This window comes from Miniopterus schreibersii, assembly GCF_964146895.1.
Source record: "Miniopterus schreibersii genome assembly, chromosome: 7".
Taxonomy (NCBI): domain Eukaryota; kingdom Metazoa; phylum Chordata; class Mammalia; order Chiroptera; family Miniopteridae; genus Miniopterus; species Miniopterus schreibersii.
The window spans coordinates 56,501,945-56,524,908 of record NC_138108.1 but is presented as its reverse complement, the minus strand read 5'-3'; the positions used below and the strand labels follow the sequence as shown (position 1 = coordinate 56,524,908).

Below are 22,964 nucleotides of genomic sequence, written 5' to 3'. Positions count from 1 at the left end.
TCAGTCCCTAAGAAGAGTGATCAGTTTGCACAAAGAATTTAGGGGCATTCTGAGAGAAGGGAGTCCCAGGCTTCCTGGCATGAAGTGGTATTCAGAATGTTATTCTGAATTTGTGGGTCAGCTCACACCTCTTGCATTAACCCCCAAGTGTGAAGTTTATAAGTTATAAACTATGTATCCCCAGTGGAAACCGAGAAGCAGTTTTGTGGAAAGCACCAGCACCATTCCATCACCCAGAGGAAAATTCTGATCTGAGCTGGGAAGGAAGAAACCTGCCTGGCTGTATTTCAGGCTTTGGGGAACCAGCCCAGGAGATGCCTAAGAAAGCACACGAGAGCAGAGTAAGTGAATCAATCCCTCCCTGGAAAAGGTCCATTTGCTGAGCTTTTCCTTAAAGGTTAACAAGGTCAAGAGGCAGAGGTTGTTCGGCTGATGAGGCTTCCATAGTCCCAGAACATAAACATGGTAGTTTAGGGCCCATATAATTTTGCTAATCAAATTCTTCCCCACCTCCCACCTCCAAAATAAGAGGTTCAGTTCTCACATTTGAATATATCTGCTTCCTAACAAAGCCACTCTCTGGTGAAAACTATATTTTGTCAAACTTTATGATATAAAATTATATGTTTCTAACAAAGTGTTTAAATTGGTGATTCTTCCAACCTGATTATCATTAAGGGATCATCTGTGGAGATTAGAAACAAACAAATAAATAAGCAAAACAGATTTCCAGGGCCTACGTCAGACTTACTAGCTTCAAAATTCCAGGGTGGAATGGGGAAAACTACATTCCCAGGTGTTTATCAAGCATAGCCAGGTCAGTAGAGAATATTACACTAAGCGAAATAAGCCAGGCAGAGAAAGACAAACATCACATTATCTCACTTATATATAGAATCTAAAGAACTTAATAAACTGATGAACAGAAATGATTCAATGACCTGGAAGCATGGATCAGACTGATGAATCTCAGAGGGATGGAGGGGGGCGGGTGGGTGGAGGGAGAGAGATTAACCAAAGAATTTACATGCATATATGCACAACCCAAGGACATGGACAACGGTGTGGAGAGGGACTGGGGAAGGGGTGGGAAGGGGAGAAATGGGTCAATGGAGAGAAAAAGGGATATCTGTAATATTTTGAACAACAACAACAAAAAGCATAGCGAGGTCAGATAACTACTGCTTTAGAGCTCTGATCGGAAGACAGCAAAAATTCTAATTCAGGGCTACTCAAATAAATTGCAGACTCCTGGTAGCATAGAAGATTAAAACAAATGAGAATATATACATCCTGGTGTATGAAGGACATCCTACATTTCTTTCTCTCTCTGTAGGATAACTCTGGAGAGTTACCCACCATGGGAGGAATCAGGGTTAGATTGTGTGGTTAGCACAATCTGATGACACAATCTCAATCTTGTTAAAGAAACCGATAATCCAAATGTGGACTGTCTACTTTGTTTCTTCCAGATCTGAACACAAATTTTACATCCACATTATAAGAGACTTTGCATGTTAAAATACTGATTCATAAATGATGGATTCTTTGTAAGAGTTCTTCAGTACCTTAAGATTCTCTCATAATTTGTTGTAATTCTGATGCAAAAATCTAAACTTTGACTCAAACTTGCATCATAGATAAATCCCTTCTCTTTTATTGTGCAAAACTGTGAAAGAACTTCCTTATGAATTAATGAAAAGACTTTGTTCTTCATGATTGGGGTCAATGAGTGATGAATGTCCTTACCTGACTTGAAAGGTTCTTGACTTGCTGGGCATGAATGATCTCTGGAGTATCAACCACAGAAGTAAAATTGGCTTTTTCCATTTCTGCTGATTGCTTGTACTTAATCTGCAAAAGAACACCCAGCAAATGGGTAAATGTTTACAATGTGCACAACACTTGTTGGTTTAATTTGATTAATTTGACCAATGTTTCTTTTCCAAAAAAATTCATTCATTTGACAATCAACAGACATTTTTCCTATTCTGTTTATAGCTTTACACTAAAGAGTGAAATTCAGAAAGAATGAGTTCTAGCTGTTGAAAGACTAGTTGGGCATGGGAACAGGAGAGGAGGAAGAGAGAGGGGAGATGGGAGGGGAAATGGGAAATGAGGGAGATAATCAGCAGGTAGTAAGGCATGGATTGTTTACATACATGAGTTGGTAGCAGGACAAGTAAGCAAAGACCCATACCAATCACTATAAGACAATGTGAGATGCCTAAAAACTTTGTTATAAATTTAAGCCTTCAAAGGAAGGAAAGAAAGAACTCCCAAAATATTCTAAGCAAGGAATTCTTGGTGCCAAATGAAGAGTGTACTGACTAAGAAACAAGGCCAGGATGTCAGAGAGTCTACACCATCTCCATTTGGTTCCCCAAATTCTGCCCTTTGCTCTGAATGTCTCCTGTGGCTATAGACTCATAAAGGCAGATGGAAGCAGGCCTGGCAAAGGGAATGGATTAGAATGGACTCACCAGGCAGATGTTTAAGAATGACACTACATGCATTTGACTGTTGTTGGATCAATGTGTAAAATAATAGAAGGACAATCTGTGTCCTTGTAATCACAGCTACTTTTTTGAAAGATTGACATGAAATATTGACACTGACCTGGCTGGCAATATCAGTAGCATTCTTGGCCCTCATAAAATCAGGAGTTTCATTGGCCATGGCATTCAGGCCTTTTCCTTTGACTTCGAGCTCCAGGTCTCTCTTATATTCTTTCTATAGTAGCATTTAAAAAAAAAAGTTACCTTACTTCCACGATTAGGTAATAAATGTACAGAGTAAATATAAATCCATGTAACATGCCACCTTAGCTGCTAGTGTTCATCCTTCCCTACGGTAAGATGCAGTGGTGGCCACCAAAATCCATTTTAAGGCCTCTTTTGAACTCTAGCACCCTCTATTTAGAAAATTAAAGTATAGAGCAAATTTTAAATCTGGTTTGGTAACAACTAGGATTAAACTTAGGTGCACACCACTTCCATGTGGTGTTTTTATTTAAATGAGCACATCAAATGGATCAAGGTTAAACCAAATAATATTAGACAAATAACAGGTTATGACAGCGATAGCCACTACAGACACAGATTGTTATAATATCAACTCCTTAGAAATTAAGATATATTTTATTTAATGGTAATAATCATGTTGGATATGGAATTTGAAATTCAAGAACTCTCTTTTCATCTCTTTGGATGTGTGTGTGTGTGTGTGTGTGTGTGTGTAACTTGGCTAGGAAAGTAAAAGATGCTCTGTGAATCCTGTGCCTTCCGTTAGCTGTGGACCCACCTCATTGAGGATCTGAGTGGCGTTCTTTGCTCTTATCATGTCGGGAGTATCTTCCATTTCAGTGAGACCCTTCCCACGGATGCTTTCCTCTAGATCTCTCCTGTACTCTTTCTACATCACAAAATAAAAGCAACAATGAAGACCAGAAAGCCTGGATTGCTCCTTTCTGGTAAAGAGCCCAAAACCCAAAAGATAAAATACCCTTCCAATTTTAAACAGATACAGTTTAGTAAATAAAGATATCAATAAAAGCAGGGTATAAGCTTCATCAGTTAATATTAAATATTCATTAAAAAAACCTAGAAATTCATAGAATGGTAAGGCAAGCACATTTTATTAAGTCTTCAATTTAAAAATTAGAAGAATGAACATGGGTCATAGATTAGGTGACCAAATGTGAACCCAAGTTGAAACCCTCAAAGTTAGATGGTGGTGAAAATGGTAGAAGGAACATTGGATCAAGAGGGAAAGAAAAGACCGACTGGACACTACCTCGCTGGCTATTTTGGTTGCATATTTGACATGTAACAAAGCTGGTGTGACCTCCAGGCCAGTCAGGTTTCTGCCTTTGATGGACTCGTCATATTCTTTCCTATATTCTTTCTAATGTGAGTAGGAAGAAAAGACAAGTTAAGAAAAAAACAATCTTTATTATCATTTATATTTCAACCTTAAGAAGACAAACTATTATATTTTCTTTTTATGTTGGCCTCTTAACTTGATCATAGTTCTGCTGATGGCACCATATTTGAAACATGTCTGATTGTTCTGGAAATGCTTTGTCTAGAGCAAATGGCCTCAAGGAAATGCAGGGGTTGAGGAACTTTGATGAGCCCTGCATTCACCGCTGTGACTGGGAGGGAAGGACCCATGAATCCACTGTCATCTCTCCTGATGACATTTTTCTTAAGGCAACAAAAGATTTTACTTCTGAATTAGAAGTAAGTGACTCAAGGAGAAAAAATAAAACAACCGAGAAGAAGGAGAGCCTGAGGGCACCAAATACAAACTTGGCCTTTTTCATAATCATGATCTATTATTTTTAACCACTAAGTAGGTTATGTGAACAAAATTATTTTTAGATGCCTCTGCTTATGTTTCTAAAGTAGGAATTATGACTTTCTATATTTTGATAAGCATCTTGATTGCTAATCTCCTTTTGTGTGGCTTGGGGCTACCTATCAAGAGAAGAGTAATCCAAAGCTGAAGGTAAGTCTATGCAGAAGGAATGTTTCATTCATGAAAAAATATATATTATATTCAATATAATTTCTTTCAGTGTTAGGAATAGTTTATTGTGTTCTATTTCTATAAAATTGAGTAAAAATAAAACATATGGTAAATTTTACTCTTCAGAATATTTTTGATAACTGAGCCATAGGATTTTAGTGATCACATGTTAAAACATCCCATCATCTACCACTTTTGGATAACAGAAGGCTGGATGCATTTGTGGGCAGAGCTTGTTTTCATCAGGTTGATGGTGTGTTGTGTGGTGTGTTTTTTTGGGACTTACCCCACTTTGCATCTGCTGAGACTCTTTGGCAGTGATGTACGTTGGTGTTTCAAAGTCCAACATGGGCTTTCCTCGTTCCTTTTCATACTTTTCTTTGTATTTCACCTAGTCATAAAAAGCCTTATTAGATATCACTCCTCAGTTCAATTTGTAGACAGATATCAGCTTAATGATAATATTTTTTCAATTGATACATTACGTCCACTCAAGGCAGATCCATAACCTTTTTGTTGCTGCCTGGGGGAAAACACCATTACTGCCTGCAAGGCATACTCAGGATGTGTGTTCAATTCACGGAGACAAAAGAATCACTGCAGAAGGATCGGCAGAGTGAAACGTTGAGGCCAGGAAATGCATGGGAAAGATCACCCACAGATATGGTTGTCCACGATTTGATATGTGTGGATGTGAACATTTTAAACATGGCACCAATATTTTTTATTTTAAAAAATTTCCAGTTTTTCTTTCATAAGAACTTTTATCAGACAGATTTGATTTGATAGATAATGCATGCCACTTTATAGGTTAATAACTCCATCTGGGTTATAAATGGTCCGGTGTTTAATGCAACCAACATAAATTGGTATAAAAATGAAAACTATTTTATATGTTGACTAACTTACCAATAAACCTGACATTCTCTAAAATCCTCCCAACACTATTTTACAAATACAATCCATGAGGATAAAAGGGCAGAGGCCCTTGTTCATCCAGCATCTTAGCAGCAATGCTCAGTATCAGCTCTTTTTCTTGTAACAACACATTATAGAGGCCTGGGGGCATGTGCTGCTTTACAGATGACATGGGGACGTTTCTAGTAATTATCCCTCTTGATTAATGCCCAACAAGGGATCTTAATACAGACAAATTTGTAATATAGGAGGCTATGTGACAGAAAGCTCCTTCTCTGAGTTCTTTCCTTCATTATTTTGCAAATTTTGTAATTTCTAATATACCCAGAGATTACTTCACTGGTAGATCTGATCATATCACTTTTCTGCTTAAAATCTTCCTAAGCCTATCATCCAGGCTCATGGGGGCGCATCAGGGTTACTGTACGGGGTTTGCCCCCTTGTAACATCATCTTCTGCTTCCAGTCCCAGTCAGTGACCTGACTCACACAAATTGGTTGTCTATGTGCTGCTCCTCCAATACATGTTGATGCTGTTATCACTGATGACATAACGATTTGTTTCAAAATGTTACTAAATTCAGAACCCCTTATTATCTTTGGACATTTTCTCAAGCAATAGTTACTAAAACTATAACTACTGTCCTAAGGGGAATCCATGCAAGTTTTTGACACTGCAGATGAATGAGCATGGGAAATGGTCGGCCTTCATCAACTTACTAGGCTCTGTAGCTCTGTGGCTTCTTTTAGGTGAAGCTGCTCCAGGTTATCAGGTATTGTGTGGTAGTGGCCTTTACTCTTCTCATAGTTCTTCTTGTACTGGTACTGAGGGGAAGGTGGCAAAAAGGCACGTGATGTTAACGCTGCCTGGCATCCCTCTTTCCCCCTTAAGATTAGGTACTTGACACAGCGGCAGTATCAAGACCAAATTAAAATTAGCAAACGCTACCTAGGGGGTTAAGAAAACGTTTTAAAGAATGAAGATCCATGTTCGGCACTGTCAGTGAATACAGGATGTAAACGCTTAGGTCATATGGCTTATTCAGAGTGGCTTTTAAGAGTGAAAAGTTAAAAGTGAAAGAGGTCTTTTAATGGAGGGAAAGGATTGGCTAGTTGGAAAACGAGTTAAAATCGTCTAAAAATAAAAGCATGTTCCGAGAGGTGTTACAGTGAGTGGGGAAGCGGTGGATTGCTGCTGCAATTCGGAGGGATGCACCGGACAGAAGGGCTTTCTCATCAGCCCGCGTCTCAGCTGCAGAGGAGAGGCCGGGGCTCAGGGAAGGGGCGGGGCTGGGAGGAGCGGCTGCCGGAGCGCGTGTCTGAGCTTACGGAGCTGGCCAGCTGGCTCGTATTCAGGACGTGATTCATTATCAGAGACTCCTTCATGTCGGTCACAGGCTTGTGAAGTTTCTTCAGGTCAGCCTTGTATTTAACCTGCATGTTAAGAGGAAAAGAGGGTGTCGCATAAACAGCAAACGGTGAACAGCAGGGGTGGAAAGACTCATCCTGGAACAAACGCTGGGAAAGGGAATGAAAAGCCACCCCTAATTCATGTAGCCAAGAAGGGGAAGCCACACGACGCGGCGACAGATGAGTGAGTCAACACAATGCTGATACCTACCGTGGAATGTTATCTACCTATAAACAGGAATGAAGATCTGATACATACCACAACATGGACGAACCCTGAAAACATTATGCGAGGGGAAGTCAGCCAGAAAAAACAGGACAAATATTGTGTGATTCTACCTATATGAGATCTCTAACCGGCAAATTCACAGGGACACAAAGTAGATTAGAGATTACCAGCAGGGGGAATGGAGAGTTATTTGCTTAATATAGAGTTTCTATTTGGGGTGATAAAAAGTTTTGGAAATCATGGTGGGAGCTGGACAAAATTGTGAGTGTAATTATTGCCTGGAAAAATAGTAAAAATGACAAATTTCATGTTATGTATTTTACCATAATTTAGGAAAAAATCATACCTCACTTGCGAGATTGTTAGCATCTTTCATGACCTTGTAGAGCTGGCTGTCTTTTGGGTTGTATTTTGGCGTCTTGCCCTTTTCTTTGTCGAAATTTTCTCGGTACTTAACCTAATAGCAAACGCAAAAGTTCAAATTATTCCTGAACATAAATTAATTTGAGGACTGAGGAATGGAGGAAATACAAATGCAAAAGAATATGTGTTATACATAAAGTGATCATATAATTTATGATCCAAACTAGGACACTTTTAATAGTGAAAGGGGGACTACTAATAATTAGGTTGGGACAAGAATAAGATCCAGTGATAGAGTATTTGCCTTGCTATTTTCATATTATCCAGAGGTATCACCTCTTTTTAATGCAAAACAAAAATAAGAGGAAAATGCATTAGGCTAAATTCAGAGAAGTGATCTGATGTACTTGATTTGGAGCACCCTGGCCCACCTAACTAGACAAGCTGAAAGCATTTCAGGTCTATTGCAAGGAGTTCCAAGAGGGGTTGTCTATGATCAAGAAGGGTGAGATGTCAGAAATCTGTCAAATTAGGAGAATTTGTTGTTACTTTAAAAGAGTACTTTGGCTCCATCATTTTAATTTTTTAAACTTGGCAAAAATGACATAGCTTCCGAGTGAAAACAACAAAGTTTGGGAGTTAATGGCTTCTGAAGCATTTCAGGCTAAAAGAAAGAAAGAAGTGAGGTACTTTAGAATAGTGAGAAAATAGGGTTAAATATTCTTTTAGGATACATAAAAGTAAGACTATGCAAAGGACTAAATTTAAAAAATAAGCATAATGCCTGGCACGAATAGTTGCTCAATAAATGTGATTTGATTTAATGAAAGGAAGAAACAGTCATTATGCCTAGGAAAAATGGGTAAAGAAGATGTTTCATTTAATAAGAAAATTCAGTAGAATAAACTGAAACTGACAGAAACATTCCCTTACTGAAAAACAGACTAATGCCTTTGTCAAGAGTATTGTAGGATTCAGTCCAGAAGTAGAACTCCCCTAGTTATTGACTCTAAGAATGAAAATGAGCTATCTCTAGATGTTAGCCAGCTAAAAGGGCAATGTTTGACTAGGAAATCTAGAATTTCTGGTTTTGGTAAGATGAAAGACTTGCTCATTCAGTTAGCACACCAGGACCCAGTCACCCAGATATTTCACTCTGTAGACATTTAAAATCAGCACCCCTCATGCTTTATCACGTTACTGCACTTCCCCACAACTTTACATATTCAGCAGGACAGACACAAAGTGAGACCACTCGAATGCTAAGAACAATGACACCTGCCACCTCAGAGAAAATGCATCCACAAGGCTGACACTCACTTATTTAGAATAAACCTACAGTGGAAATGCATAGGAAAAAATAGGCATGCACAACAGTGCCGCATGATGCAGACACACAGAGACAGACACACAGAGGAGGAGAAACGCGACATGGAAGGAAAAGGAAATGTAAGTAGACGCTGCAATGGCTTCTCTCTGAAAAAAAAAAAAAATCATTCTCAAAATAAAGAAGTGAAGAGGGTCAGAGGCGGTGAGCTGTTGTCTGGACAAAAAGGAAACTTTTTCTAAGACTAGGATTGATCCCAAGAGCCGTGAGACACAGAAAAGCGGAGAAACCAGATGTGCAGGCCGGGCTGCGGGAGGGAGCTGCAAGGGCCCGTCTCGAAGGAGAATGAACTCCGCTTCCTTTAGAAGGCGTTCGATTCCTCTTTCTATCTTTTAAGAAATAACTTGCTTCTGAAGAGATATTTCCTTGACTGATGAGCAGCAAATCCATTGGTCTCACTTCAGGATCTTTTTCTTCTGTTAATTTCAAGTAAACTTAAATTTTCAACTTTTTAATTAAAAAAAAAATCTATGGCTCCCTTTTCCACAGAAAGGCCCCCAAGCAAATGCAGCCTATAGAACTACTACTATGAATCTGAGTTCAGCACAAAAAGCCTTCCTTTCTGACTGGATCTTCTTAAGAACCACTTACTGCATTTTGAAAGACAGGGACACACATCAGATTCAGGACTCCAGGAATCCTTGGACTTGGCAGTAAGTATAGTAAGTTCCTGGCATTGGGCTAGGCAGTGAGTACAGTAAAACTACATATATGTGCACTGTGGGATGGTGAAGCTTTCTTTTTCTAATTAATCATGGGAGCCCGAGGGGCAACCACAAATGCAAAGTATCAGCAAGTGCAACACCAGTGTTTATAATCCAGTCAGGCTCGCATATTGGCTTGTATGGATGTAATATGGGAAATGGTTTCAAATCAATTATTCTTTCCAGGTTTAATTAAATTGAAAGGTCTTACATCCAGATGTTCATCTCCTTATCAAGGAATTGGTACTTCTAAAGACTGAAGAATAGGCCCAAGAATTATAAAATTTCTTGCTATTAAGACTGTAAAACAAGAGGGTGAAAGAACTGTGAGTTCACAGTATGCCCAAACTGAGAGACTGCATTAAGTGCCAGTCTCAAATGTATTAAACATCAACACTGGCCATCAGCAGAGGTTTTCTTTGTGTGGTTGGAGATGAGATTCTTCATTTGTTTTCATTTCATATTTTAATTTGACCTTTGTCAGCAACCCAAATACATTGGGAGGCCAAGTCCAAGTCTAGTATATCTTCCTACTCCAAGTGGTATGTTCCAGAGGGAAAGCTTCATGCAAGAAAAGACGGGTGTGTGCAAAAGTATATTCTTCGACAGATTTCCACAGCATTCTACACATTCCAACACAAAATCAACAGAAACGAGTGCAACTTGGTCAGTCTCCTGACCAAGGCTAAGAAAGTCGACAAGAAAAAGAGAAAGACAGAGATCTCGGCTTGCTGGTGCCAGTCTTACATCGCTGATGAGTGCATTAACTTTCTTAAGATGCCTCATCATAGGGGTGTCATAAGATGCTGCGCCATGCCCGTGTCGTCTCCTTTGGCCTTTGATGTATTCTGCCTAGAGTGCCAGCAAGACAGCAAAGTCAGAATGGGGAGGGCCCACATATAGGCGGAGCCCTGTTGGGCCAGGGGCCACACCATGAAGCTGTAAATGTCGAGGCAGGCCTTTCACAGGAAGTAAACCCAGGAAGGTGAGCTCATAAAAAGACCTGGTTGGGTCCCATTCTGCACATCATAGCATTCACTCAGAATTAGAAATATGAGCCTCTTGATTTTTAAAAACAGCAAAGTCTTCAAAATGTCAACATCAAAGTAATTTCTTTGTTTTTAACTTGATAATGGTATGACCTTGGACATTTAAAACCATATTAAAAATTTTTACATTAAAAAGTTCTTGTTATGTTTCATTACTCTTAGAGACTACACTGTCTTTTGTTGGTGATTTCATATCTTGGTCTCAAGTGCTAATACAATTCCATTAATTTCTAATAAAACCATTGCATAAGAGTTTTAAATTAAAAAACTTTAAAAAGTCTTATTGCTTGTCATCATTCATCTGAACCTTTTGTCTCTTCATAATTATGACTTGTTTTGTCACTTGATATTACTATTTTATATCTTCCAAAAGACTGAAATCCCATGTGTGCTATTGATGAAAGTCATGCATACAACAACCAAATGTATCCCAAACCTGTTTCTGTAAACAAATACTTGACAGAACAGACAATGAAGAAAAAGGTAAGACCTCTAAATTGGAGAAGAAATAAGATATTCTTGGGCTCAAGTCCTACAGAACTAAGACTTGCTCTCTGAAAGAGCTGGTCGTGGATCATGAGGTCTCTGAGCTAAAGTCTGAAAACCTGTCATAACTTGGGAGTATTCTAGATAATTCTAACAAAGAAAATTAGGTAATATGGCAATCAGGTTTGGGCAACACATTTCTGAATCCATCATCTCAATAAGATGAAATCTGCCAGAATGAAGAATTCCCACTCAGCACCCTGTGCATACTTTGATCAAACACTTATCACTCCAATTGTACTTATTTGTACATGAAAATACGAGGACATTTACTCATCCCTAGTTCCTAGCCCAGGCATTTAATATACGTATGTTGAATGAAAGAATAAAGGTTACTGCATCTGGTTGGATTCTAGAAGTTAGAATTTCATGACACTTGCATGTTAACAAGATCCCACAGGTGAGTTAAGTATTAATCAAACCCTTGGGATGTAACTCTCAATGTCTGGAGACAGATTCTAAAGGTGCTCATAAACTTATGTATTTGTCACATAAAGATAGCTAAGCACTCAAACACCTAGACACATACCCATAAGTGGAAAAGTGGAGAAAAAGAAAGGCCTAGAGATGTTAGCCAGAAACAAGAAAGAAGGTCCTTGGCATACTTTTTCTGGTACAGCGTTTCAAAGCTTTGCAGTGCTATCAAAGAGCCAGCATCTCTTTGGTTGCTAATACTGCACTGTACTTCTGGGAATCACTTCTTCCTGCAAGATTTTTAAAATCTCCTCACATTAGAGCTGCCTCTTGTCCATCTGCATTACCTGGCTGCTCAGCTTGGCTGCCTTCTTGGCCATTTCAATGTCTGGGCGACCAAGCATGCTTAACCCATGGCTGCCCTCCTTTCGGTGCTTGGCTCTGTACTCCACCTGGATCAAAGAAAACCAAAATGGGCAATACATTCTAGGTGGTGGGTGCCGTGTACTACTTGCTGGCAGTGATCACTGGGACCAGGTACATGTCAACCACATCTTTACCTCACTGGCCTGCTTGGCTGCCTGCGTGGCCTTCTTGATGTCGGGCCGATCGGCCACTGTGGTGTAATGCAGGTTTTCTTTGGCATCTTTTCTGTAAGCGACCTTAATATGGGGGAAAAAAATGTTTGCTCCTTTGAGAGATATGCTATCTTTCCAAAGTTCTCATTAAATACAAGGAATATTTTTATTAAAACCAAACTAATCCCATTACCATATTTATTTAACTAGAAGATACAGAAATTAGGGTGACTGGAACCAGCATGCACCATTTTGAAATCCACGGGCTCAGTGGGCCCCAGAGGGTGTCGAGAGGAGAAACTTACATCACTCTGCTTCTTGGCCACCTCCATGGCATGTTTCACATCCGGGGGCTCCAGCATGACGGAGTAGTTGGATTTCCCTTTCTCCTTGACAAACTTCTTTTTGTAATTTGTCTAAAAAGAGTGGAATTATGTATGTGAGCAGAAAAAGCTGGGAACAGGATTGATTTACTTGAAGAACTTTGAGAAAATGTCCAGGAAAACCCATGGCTCCCCACTTTGGATCAGTCTGGAACTCGGGTCTCTGATCCACATTCTAGTTCTTCTGTCGTTTCTGGCCTATAACCCAACACTGGGACCACACACCAATCTTTGGAGAAATGACTACAGAAAACTTAAGCTCTTTCATGCACCATTCCTACCTTTTAAAAATATATGGAACTATATAGGGCCCATAAAATATGAAACAGTGATTATTAAAGTATTACTGATTAGGACATGGTGGGCAGATTACCAAGATATTAAGAGGTGGTTTTACTTCTCTAAAATTGTTTAGCAGCTAATGGTAGGAGAGGCCAATCTCCATCAGCTTCTTTTCTCCCCTTATTAACACTAGGTTAATAACATCTTATATTGCTAGATAACATGTCTGGGGGCAAAGACCACGTCTACCTTAGTTGCCATGATTGGAAAGCTCATACATAATGAGTTGTGCTTTAAACCAGAGTTCAAAACTGTGATCACAGACAGGTACTGATGGTAAGAGTGAGGTGACATAAAGGAAAGTGTGAACAAAACGGCAGCTTGCTGTCTTGCTGGAATCTACGGCACAGTGGCATTGCTGCTGCCCCGCGTCCCGGGGCTGGTCACTTACGTCACTGACATGCTTGGTCACTTCCTTGACGCGAATAGTGTTCGGGGTCTCTGGCAGGGTTGTGTATGAGCCCTGGGCCAAGTGCTTCTTCACGTAGTCCTTGTACTTGTTCTGAGGGAAGCCACAGAAAGCGTGTTAGGGAGTCTGGCCGGGCATTAGCCCAAGAAAGCGGCGCGTACGGCAGCGGGGGGTGGGTTACCTCGGACACCAGGTTGCTGACAGTCTTTGCCAGGAGGATCTGAGGAGTGTCAGGCACAGCACGGCAGCTTCCTCTTTCCTTGACATGTTTCTCTTTGTATTTCAGCTGCAGGGGTGAAAAAAGCATATCTTTAGCTCCTCTGGGTTTCCTGCACATTTTTATTACGCTCCCAAGTCACTAGATGGAGCTGGGAGAAAGCATTGTTCACAGTGGGGACATTAAACTCAATAAAAGGTGTGATGATCGGAAATGTTCGGAAACATGCAGTAATGATGTTCATTTCTTGCAAGCTGAGGTCTTAATAAGAATCAGGATGGGTCTCGTGATGAATCTTTGTACATATTCAAAGCACTTTCAAATGTGCCATTTGATCCCCTCCCAATGCCCAGGGGCATTGTTATTCCTGCTCTCAGATGGGGAAACTGCAGACAGGAAGAGTAGGGTCCACAAGCTGGTGTTAGTTTCCTTGCAGAATCCAGCCAGGCCGCCTAGCTCCCGATCCCTGCTGTGTGAGTTCTCTCGTGGTGCGAGAACAGTCAAGAGCCGTCTCCTGGACCTGGACGGAGGAGCTTGGCTGCTGCTGCCCTGCTCTGCCATGTCATTGGTGTTCACTGGGCGCAGGATCATATTTCAGGACCCGCTCCAACAGCTGCAGCCCTCAGGCCTTTCCTGGTGCCCCTGGGGACTGTGATGCAGGTTAGGAGCCATGGAAGAAATGGGTACTCACGTCACTTTCTATTAAGGAATTCCTCAGGGCCAGCACCATGTCTTTGTCATCGGTGACGGAGAGCTTGCAGCCCTTGAGGAACTCTCGGTCCAGCTTATACTCAAACTGTCACAGAAGAAAAGCGGAGGAAGATGGGAAAGGGTGACAGGCACGGAGAAAGCCAGCATTTGATAAAACTCTTAAGGAGGCCTCCTCTTAAAGAGGGTTTGCTAGCAGAAGGGGGGCAGGGGCTTCCTGGCCCCTCACATCATGCTGAGAGTCCCCTTTCCAGCCTTGAGGCCAAGCCCAAGCCCCCCTCCTCACCCCAGCCTGCTTGCCTCCAGCCCCACCCCAGCCTCGCTCAGGCCTCTGAACCATCTGTGTGTGGGCCCAGCCATGGGAGACCAGGCTTTGTGGCCAGGGCTGCTTCCTGAACTGGCCTTCCACTCCCCGTGACCCTCCTGCCCTTCTTGGATCTCAAACAAGCTAGAGTTAACACCCATGACAGTGGTTAGTATAATTATTAATTTTCTGTCTCAGGCGTGTCTCTTCTATCTCACATCACTTTGCTGCAAGGAAGACTTGGCTGCCTGGAGGAAGTCTGGTCGGTCAGGGGTCCACTTCCAGTGGGCTTTGTTGGCTTCATACAGTTTCTTGTAGTCCAGCTGTTTTTAACAAGAGGAAAACAAGTCGTGTCAGTTAGGGGGCGGGATTCCTAACCACACACATGGCACAGAGGGACTCATCTTGCATTTTAACATACAACAAATCATGGTTCTTTATGCAAGAGAGAGCCCCATTTAAAATTTCTCTACAATTTATGCAGCTAGTCAGCCATTCAAGAGATCATCCTGTGGGACCCTTTGGTGTCAAAAGAGGGGTTAAAATTTTCAAAGGCCTCTGGGTGGAATGATTCTACAATCTTTCTAGTTCTGCCAGTGTAGCTTAATCATCTTCAGAGCAGTTGAGAAATTTTAATTTCTAACTAAATCCAGGCTTAATTAAAAAATATTAAACATATATAGTAAATTCTTTTGTGCCAGGCACTTTTCTAAGTGCTTTACAGATATTAACTTATTTAATCTTTGTAAGAGCTGCATGAAATCCGCAGCTGAGGAACTGCCTAGAAGAGTTAAGTAACCTTCCCAAGGTGAGAGAGCTGGAGAAAGGTGGAGCTGGGATGCAGACCCAGGCAATCTGGCATTAGGGCGCCTGTGCACTTGTTAGACTCTCATCTGAGCTGGAGAACTGGCTGTCTGGAGCCAAATTTGAGGCACAGAATGCCTGTAATTTAATTTGAGTGCCCTTGGGGAGAGCCTTCTCTATCAGGCACATTTCTTTCCGCTTTTCTTTCCTTTTCTTTTCTTTTCTTTTTTCTTTTCTTTTCTTTTCTTTTCTTTTCTTTTCTTTTCTTTTCTTTTCTTTTCTTTTCTTTTCTTTTCTTTTCTTTTCTTTTCTTTTCTTCTCTCTCTCTCTCTTTCTCTTTTTGTCAAGGATTAATTTGTACATAAAATGTGCATGCATCTACGTATACTATTTGATGAGTTCTCCCCCATATTATTGTGAGAATTTTCAAACATATAACAGAGTTGCAAGACTTGTAGAGAATACTCACACTGCCTGCAGTCTACAACGTACATTTTACTGCATTTGCCCTTCCCCACATCCATCCTGCTACCCATCCTCCAATCCATCCCCAGGACACCTGTAAGTTACCTGCCAGCCCCTAGAGGCATTTCAGTTTGCTGAACACATGTTCTCTCTGGTACTAGTGGGCACTAGTTGGGTTATAAAGGCTTCATTTTATAACCGTGTGTGTGTGTGTGTGTGTGTGTGTGTGTGTGTGTGTGTATTAAAGTTAATACTCATTTAAATGCACAAAAAATGTTCCTGTGTTTGAGGCTGTAAGATGCCCCACCACAAAGAAATGGGTCAGTGCTGGGAGATCTGAGCAGAAGGAAGGGTTAGGGCAACTCCTGACAGCACTAAGTGATTTTAAAAGGTTTGTTTGTTTTTTCATGAGAAGCAGGTTGTAGGGTTTGGGGCAGAAGGAGCATACAGAAGATGAGGGAAAGAAAGATATTGAGACACTTTCCAAAATGCAATTTCCGTTTCAGAATTAAGTCTCCCATTTCTCAGCCACCTAGCGCGAAGGCCAAGCGGGCGTAACGCTGCGGCAAGGACTGGCAGTCCTTGCCCTCCACGCTGTCCTTCGTGAGAACCAGAGGCAGCGTGTGGATTTCAGTGTCCTTATGCATACTCCTGGGGTCTAACTATTGATCTGGACTCAAAGACCTGAAGAGATGTAAAACAGATCATGTGTCCTGCAGAAGCTAATGAATCCCCCACCGGGCCTGGGGAAATTTCCAGAACTTACGTTGGTGTTGACTTTGTAGGCGTCCTTGGCTGCTTTGATATGAACAGCGTCTGGCTTAATGGTGCAGTTGGATTTATTTCTTTGGTAAACTTCTTTGTATTTCAGCTGTGGGAGAAAACACAGTGACAAGGTTAGCTTTTTATAGTAGCCTACTAAGCATTTAAAAAAAATAAGAAATTAAAACCATGACAACTGCACACACTGCTCCTTAAGACAGAATAAATCTGTGTGTAGAGAGGATGCGGCCATGCAGACATGTGTGTTCCTGTCTCAGGTCTTAAAACCGGATCCTAAGACCCACTGAGCGTGTTCACTAGTGTCACCCTGGCACTTATGCCCTCTGAGATTGTGTAGAAAGACCCAGCTGCACAGCTACCCTCTATGTTCTCCCTTTTCCAAATCAGAAAATTCCAAGTTCAGAACATCTTGAAAACTGCTGCTGGAAGAGAAGCTTCTCCCACCCAGATGAAATGAGTCTTGCCCTCCTTCTGTGCCCCCCACAGTTCCAGCTGTCATCACCTCCTGTGCTAATTATTTGCTTATCTGTCTGTTCTTTCCATTAAGCTGAGCCCCTCCAGGGAAAAGATTGTGTGTCAATCATCATCTGTTCCTAGTGTCAGGCACACAGAAACCCAATAAATATTTGATGAATGAGTGAACTGATGGATGCATGCAGCCATCACTATCAGCATTGCTACGCTGCATCTGGCAAGTTGGGGCATATGTGGGCTTGGATGGGAGGGAGGGTGTCCGGGAAGGCTTAGTCCCCGAGGGCCTAATACGCAGTTTCCCCATCCTGGGCCTGGAAGTTCTAGCTTCACTCAATTTTGCTCCTACTCAATTTCAGGGCCCTGGAGCCTCATCTGGGTTTTCTCACTAATTGTTGCTGGAGGAGCCCCGGTTTTAAGGTGGCTAAATCCAAAGAGAAACTGTCCTAAGGAAGCCCAGTAGTATTATTAAATTTGCTTGATCACAATCTTCTGCACTTCACCACACACACAATAAATCCGTATCTTTAGGGAGAAGGCCTGGAAATCTGTATTTTCATCAATCTCAGGTTACTGTTATAATCAGAGAATGTGGGAGAATGGACACGATATGCTTCATTTTTCTACAGTGAGAAGGGAAGGGCTGCTCCACATAAAATATTCACCTGACAGATGTTTATGAATTCTTGATGTTCACGTTTGAAATGCCAAAACTTATTTTAACGTGAAAAATATGAAAGAGATATTTTAAAAATGTTTTATACATTTCTGCCTCCATAAATGGTGCATGGAATGTATTTAACAATTTTTCATGGCATCTCAGGGTCAACACTGGGAACATATTTATTCATCTATCAAAGAATTCCTGAGCACCCGCCGCAGTCAAGGCTTTGGGGTAAGGATGAGTTTACTCCACAGTTGCCTTTAATATTCTCTTGGGTGTGATGTAGCCATGGAGTTCCTTAATTTTTTTTTATTTTAACAAACAATCATGATAGGTTTCAACCATGGAATCTAGCTATATATCTGGAAATTTATGAATATAATTTCTCCTCAAATTCAGGTTATTCTAAATTAATGGCTACCTTGTTCCTCTTAGTCAAGATGAAGCATATAGCATATTCATAGCATTTATGGCATATTGCATTTTTCAAAATGGCCTCTACAATATCCCCCTTTACATGCTTTTACTCAATGTAACCTTGCCATCTGTTCGTCCAGAACTGGTATTTATCTCTTCACCCATTGAATCTGGGTGTCCACTGTACCCAGTCAAATACAGCAAAGGTGACTCATGTCAGTTCTAGGAGTAGCCCTTAGCTGGCCTGGAAGCTTCTATGCCAGCCTCTTGGAACCCACCCATTGTGCTGTGAGATGTCCAGATCACATGGAAGGGCCACATGGAGGGGTTCCTGCCTATACAACAGCCACCCTCCCAGCCCCGAGTGGAAGAGAAGATCCACTCGCTGTGCGCAGTGAGCTCACAGAATCATGAGCAACAGAAAAAAAAGATTGTTGTTTTAAGTCACTAAGTTTTAGGGAGATTGTTACACAGAAAGAGATACCTGGACCAGGGTTTGTTAGATCACATTAGAGAGGCCAAGATAAGAGGGGCCGCAAAGCCATTCCGGTACTTACATCACTGACTTCATCTCTGACCTTCCGGACATGCAGCAGCATGGGTGTGTCATGGATTGTGGTGTAACCTCTAGGCTTGGCCTTGTTGTATTCCAATTTATAAAGTATCTAAAGGAGATGAAAAAGCAGAAACAGACAATGTTATACATCTCGATTTACAGTGCAATGTAATGTTAAATTATAAATGCAAAGAATGTTTTTGAGTGTATATAAAGGACACTGAATTCTATAAATTTAACAGGTGTCCTCATGCTTTCTGCCAAGGCCCCAGTGCCTCTGAAATGGGGTGTCTGCCAATTCAGCTGGAACAGTTCTTTGTTGTAAAAGAAGTTCTGAGCATAGCAGGGCATTTAGCACTCCTGCCTCCCTCCCACTAAATGGCAGGAGAGTCTTCTGGACGTTGTGACCATCTAAAATGCCCCTCCACATTTGCAAACACCCCCAGAGTTTGAGAATCTGTGGGATGTTTCTTGTACTTACATCACTGATTTGTTTGTTGACTTTTGTAGTACGCAGGTGCTCTGGAGTGTCCACAATTGAGGTGAATTTGTCCTTAGATTTTTCATACTTTTTCCTGTACTTGATCTAAATTGTGGAATAGAAGAACAAGTTAACTCTAAGAAGTGGAAGAGAGGGCTTTAAGGAATCTAATTTTCCTCTTGAGAGAGTCCCAGAGCAAATAGTGGGATTATTATACAAGTCACAGATGTGGGGGGAATGGACTCATGCTTTCTCTTTAAATCCCAACTGAAAATGTTTAATGTAAATCTGTATTTGATGGCAGCTTGTAATAGAGTGAGCAAATAATAATAATAATAATGATGATGATGTGATAATTTCCATACATTTTATACATGCAGAAACTGAGCCCTAGAGGGGTTAATAGACTAAGCTAAGGGCACATACAAAGTGAATCTCAGAGCCAGGACTAGACCCTTGTTCTCTGGACTCTGACAAGTACTGATTCACTCACAATATAGGATGGGCAAAACTACATTTACAGTTGTTCATATGGAAAATAATACAATAATTAGGTTTACAACAATATAATAATTAAGGAACACAAAAATAAACTCTGGCCCGGCCGGGCGTGGCTCAGCGGTTGAGCATCAACCTAGGATCCAGGTGATCGGGGTTCGATTCCCGGTCAGGGCACATGCCCAGGTTGTGGGCTCGATCAATGACTCTCTCATCATTGATGTTGCTATCTCTCCCTCTCCCTCTCCTTTCCTCTCTCTGAAATCAATAAAGGTATATTAGAAAAAAAAAAAGAATGTTTAAAATAAATAAATAAACTCTGTGTTTCATATATTCACAACTGTAAACTTACTTTTGCCCCATCCTGTATGCTGCATCAAATAATATATAACCTCTTAAGGTAAGTTTCCATATCAAAGATGGAATAGATGTAAAATAAAAATCAAGTATATACAGTTTAAAGTATTTATCATTTTTGAAAAGACACTTATTTTTGTAATTTCCAAGTCGTGGGTTTTTTTCATGCACATGCAGAAACAGAGAGCACAACAAAATTTCGTGCACAACTTCTCGATGATCATATCAGGACAAAAAAGTGGCAGGCAAATAGGACATTCCTAGGGAGACCTCATCCCCCTCATTTCACGTGTTGATGAATGTCACACTAAAGTGATAAAACAAGGTCCTAATACAAAAGATTGATTAAAAACTTCTTTTGTATGGGAATAGTGGCATTTTATTAACATTGTGTCTTGGAGGTAAGTAATTATCACCATTTTCAGCTGCTTCAAAATTACCTTTCAGCATATGATGGAAAGGTGGTGGTGTGTGCTTCTACTGACCTTGTGGGAAGGTAATGTTATCAGCAACATTGTTAACAAGTGTGAGAGAGGACAGATATGACGGAAATAACCTAGTGAATTGAGCATCAAACTCAAGAGGGGCCATGAGCATGTACAGTATTCAAAGAGCTGCACTGTAATCCTCATCTGTCCTAAATGATACATTTGTAGTATCATTGGCCAAATTAGATAAAGGCATTAAATATTCAGATCTTTTACATGCTGTTGAATATACTTAATATATGCAATCTCTAAGGGATCTATTTTGGGAGAGGGCAAATACTGAAAAATATAAATTAATTTTATACCACTTTGGGAATAAAGTTTGGAAAAACCTCAGTTATTCTTACTAGGAGTTCCCAAAGTGTCAGGTGATGCACAGATGGCATCTTCACAGTGGCCACACCTAGAGTTCATTTATAAGGAGTGAATATTTATGCAGCTTTATCACAGGAAACCAGCTTGGGCAGGGAGCAGGGGAAGGAAATCAAGGAAAGCGTAAAGGTGAACGTCCCCAAGCCTTCTAAATCCCTTCTTCACATCCCGTCTGAAATTACCTGGCTCCACATGTATGTGTTGTAGAGGGCAGTCAACATATCTGGACGCAGAATTTCATTACACCCTTTTTTCAGGAGCATCTTGGCACTAGATTTATATTTTCTCTGTTCATGCAAAGAGCAGTGAAGCACAAAAGAGACTTAAGAACATGGCTCTATATCCCAGTCACCTCTGAGTGAAGAGATGTAGGCAGACACCCTTTACGTACTCACATATGCGTGTGGGTGAAGACACCAAATACACTACAATGCCGAGCAGAACAACTGCAATACCTGCAGCTGGCCATCCATCGACCTTGTGAATGGGGAATGGCCTAGCCAGTGCCACCAAAATTGCCTTATAGGAAAAAGGACATCATTGGAGTAGGAAAATGCGGTAAGGAGTTTTGTTTTGTTTCCTTCTATTAATTTGCTTCTTTGTTTTTGCTTTTGCAACTCAATTTGCAATTTACAATTGCAGGTTAAAAACAGGTCCTCCAGGGGAATAAAGGGCGGAAGGACCCAGCTTTTCTTTTCATCTTCACCGCAGCACATGTGAGCACACAGAGCATGGACTGGCACACTCAAATAGCTCATGGGCTCTTTGGGTGGCTAGACAGATACTTTGAAACAGAACATCCCAATATCATAGGCAGAACCTATGACATCCTTGCAGCAGACAGGACAACATCTCATGAGAAACCTGGAGTGCAATCCTGCCTGGGCTGACCAACCAGCCCCATCACAGTACCTGACTGATCTGGTCGCCTGCGATCTTAGCCAGCAGATGTCTAGGCTCATCGACTACCAGGTGGTATTTATCTTTCCGCTGCTCATAATCAGCTCTGTATTTTTTCTGCTCAGACATCAGATCAAATTATAGCAAGAATACAACTTCAAGGGTACACAGAACTGTCCCAAGATAAACACTCCAAAATATGTCATTTTGGGAGGTGGGCTCCCAAAACATCCAGGGTAATAAATACAGGGAGGCAAAGAGAGTCAAGTAAAGGAAGATTGCCTGGAGAGGGCTGGGGCTTGGGATAGATCGGATTTATGACACCCAAATTGGAGTATCTTGCGCCTAAACATTTTCCATCTCTACATATGATGCCATGAGCAATGTTAGGATTTAAGTACATTGTATTTAAAATAAGGCACTGATAATCTACAAGTCTACTATCTAAGGTTGTGAAAAGGAATATTCATGAAAAATTCTAAGAGTCTTCTAATGCTAATTAATTTACTTAATTATAAAAGAGACCTGGAAATCCTTTGTGAATGAAAAACAGAAACAAAATATATCAAGAGTGAATTCTAGGAAGCTACTAACAGTAATTCTTCAGAGTTGTCTCACCTGGAAATCTACTGAAAATGAACAAAATCAAATTTAAAGACAACAAAAAAAGTCATATATTGAAATAAACATTCCACTGGCTACATTTCCATGTTTAGATCCATTTTACTAATTTTCTAACATTGTTTTTGAATTTATATAAATCTGTGGAATATCCAAAGATAGAAATTAAATATAAAACCCTCTAAACATTTAAGTTAATTCATAGCTTGCTTATTTCAGTCATTTTAAGCTAAATTTAACTTAAATTATTACAAAGACAGTTCCAGGAAAGACTGGGTAGAATATAAAAGGATATTTTGGGTACCAACGTGTAAGTAAACAATGGCAATACAATTGAACGCCAAGTCACAACTATCCCCTAAGGGGTGTTTTTTCCAACCAATGCCATTTCTGGGCCATAGTAAGGGATGCTAAAGTAACCTTGGACTCCTGTGTCTCCCAACTCTACACAGTCCCATGTGTGAGGGAGTTCAGCTGATCGTCAACAAAATCCTTTCCCTTCTTGCTCTCATCGCCCGAAGGGCTGTGCTGCCCTATGCTGGTGGGAACAGAGGCGACGGCTGTGGGTCCCCGCATCACTCTGCGCGGTCCCTT

At 40.8% G+C, this 22,964-nt stretch overlaps 1 protein-coding gene across 33 annotated transcripts in view; it reads right to left on the bottom strand.

The window, feature by feature from the left end:
- NEB (nebulin) overlaps positions 1-22,964 on the bottom strand; it is a 184,050-nt gene that overhangs the window by 20,411 nt on the left and 140,675 nt on the right. For 15 of the 33 annotated variants that reach the window (XM_081141661.1, XM_081141678.1, XM_081141677.1 and 12 more), the window contains exons 120-139: positions 21,032-21,136; positions 19,135-19,239; positions 18,655-18,762; positions 16,529-16,633; positions 14,712-14,816; positions 14,173-14,277; positions 13,446-13,550; positions 13,247-13,357; positions 12,436-12,546; positions 12,113-12,214; positions 11,900-12,004; positions 10,291-10,395; positions 7,436-7,546; positions 6,780-6,884; positions 6,171-6,275; positions 4,820-4,924; positions 3,796-3,906; positions 3,304-3,414; positions 2,620-2,733; positions 1,750-1,854 (exon numbers count right to left, since the gene is read on the bottom strand). In XM_081141661.1, the coding sequence (XP_080997787.1) occupies positions 1,750-1,854; positions 2,620-2,733; positions 3,304-3,414; positions 3,796-3,906; positions 4,820-4,924; positions 6,171-6,275; positions 6,780-6,884; positions 7,436-7,546; positions 10,291-10,395; positions 11,900-12,004; positions 12,113-12,214; positions 12,436-12,546; positions 13,247-13,357; positions 13,446-13,550; positions 14,173-14,277; positions 14,712-14,816; positions 16,529-16,633; positions 18,655-18,762; positions 19,135-19,239; positions 21,032-21,136 (2,139 nt within the window). Of the gene's footprint in view, positions 1-1,749; positions 1,855-2,619; positions 2,734-3,303; positions 3,415-3,795; positions 3,907-4,819; positions 4,925-6,170; positions 6,276-6,779; positions 6,885-7,435; positions 7,547-10,290; positions 10,396-11,899; positions 12,005-12,112; positions 12,215-12,435; positions 12,547-13,246; positions 13,358-13,445; positions 13,551-14,172; positions 14,278-14,711; positions 14,817-16,528; positions 16,634-18,654; positions 18,763-19,134; positions 19,240-21,031; positions 21,137-21,761; positions 21,867-22,964 lie in introns of all 33 variants that reach the window. The other 18 variants (XM_081141679.1, XM_081141651.1, XM_081141657.1 and 15 more) reach the window with 3 other exon arrangements.